General features: G+C 44.8%; 1 protein-coding gene across 5 annotated transcripts in view; it reads left to right on the forward strand.

The window, feature by feature from the left end:
- The first annotated feature begins 1,110 nt into the window (after nt 1-1,110).
- The window catches only part of Nop53 (NOP53 ribosome biogenesis factor), a 17,676-nt gene continuing 17,524 nt past the window's right edge, over nt 1,111-1,262 (forward strand). For 3 of the 5 annotated variants that reach the window (XM_013146942.3, XM_005001349.4, XM_003464613.5), the window contains exon 1: nt 1,112-1,262. In XM_013146942.3, coding sequence (XP_013002396.2) covers nt 1,190-1,262 — 73 coding nt within the window. In that variant the 5' untranslated portion in view covers nt 1,112-1,189. The other 2 variants (XR_010048667.1, XM_013146941.3) reach the window with 1 other exon arrangement.

Raw genomic sequence — 1,262 nt, forward strand, 5'->3', positions numbered from 1 at the left:
TTTAAAAAGGGCTGGGGATGTAGGTAGCTCTAGTTTGAAAGCCCTGGATTCAATCCCCAGTATTAAGAAGATAAAAGAACCTGGCATTAGGTCGGGGATGTAGCTCTGGCACAGCGCCAGCCTGCAAAGTGCAAGGTTCTGAGTTTGATTCCTGGTACCCCTCCCCCCAAGTTATTTTAAAAAATCTGGCATTAAATGTGCTGTCCAGGAGCTTGGGATTTAGCTCAGTGGCATAAGCACCTGCCTGGCAAGTGTGAGGTCGTGACCCCGGTATCACAAAACAAACAAACAAACAAACAGTGTTGTCCAACCTCAACATTTCTAGTGTTGCTTTAGAGTTTAGGAAAACTGAGAGATGAAACACTGAGATTGCAGTATCTTGCACTGGATTTATACTGATAGTTCTGTTTTTTCTTTTTAAAGAAAACGATATTAAGAAATAGGCTGGGGCTGGGGATTTAGCTCAGCGGCATAAGCACCTGCCTTGCAAGCAGGCGGTCGTGAGTTCAATCCCCGGTACCGATAAAAATGAAAAAGACAAAAAAAAAAAAAAAAAAAAAAAAAAGAAATAGGCTGGCCATGGTGGCACACACTTGTAATCTGAGGCAGGAGGATCGCTGAGTTCGAGGTCAGCCTTAACTACATAGTGCAACTGTCTCCAAAAACAAAAACAAACCGTTTAGAGAGAGAATCACAAGGCTGGGATGTTGACCAGTGGTAGAACACTTGCTTAACACATGTGAAACCCAGGGCTTCATATATTATACAGCATCATACAGAAAAAAACTTGAGCAAAGATCTGGGGTGACAGGGAAAAGGTTTTTTTTTTTTAAACGGAGGACGAGATCCAAGAATTTATAATATTCTGTTCCTATTTGTACCACTCAGAAGAGGGAGGAACCATTTACCTTTTTTTTTTTTTTTTTTGTCTTTTTCCTTTTTATTGGTACCGGGAATCGAACTCACGACTGCCTGCTTACAAGGGAGGCGCTTACGCCGCTGAGCTAAATCCCCAGCCTCCACCATTTATCCTTTAACAAGATGGCAACAGCCCTTCCTTAGAACGCCCTTAGCCCTTTACCAAGATGACTGCAACAGGAAGTACGTCACGAGAGGTGGGGAAAACGGCGCGCGCACGCTCCAAACCGGATTTCAGAGCGCCGGCGACCTAGGTTCTTCCTTTAACAACATGGCGCCGAAAAGCACCGGTGGTGGCAGGCAGTGCTCGAAAAAGGATGCCGATACTGGCTTCCTGGGGCTGC

This window comes from Cavia porcellus, unplaced genomic scaffold (assembly GCF_034190915.1).
Source record: "Cavia porcellus strain 051 isolate PalLab524CR breed Dunkin Hartley unplaced genomic scaffold, mCavPor4.1 scaffold_7, whole genome shotgun sequence".
In the NCBI taxonomy this organism is placed as follows: domain Eukaryota; kingdom Metazoa; phylum Chordata; class Mammalia; order Rodentia; family Caviidae; genus Cavia; species Cavia porcellus.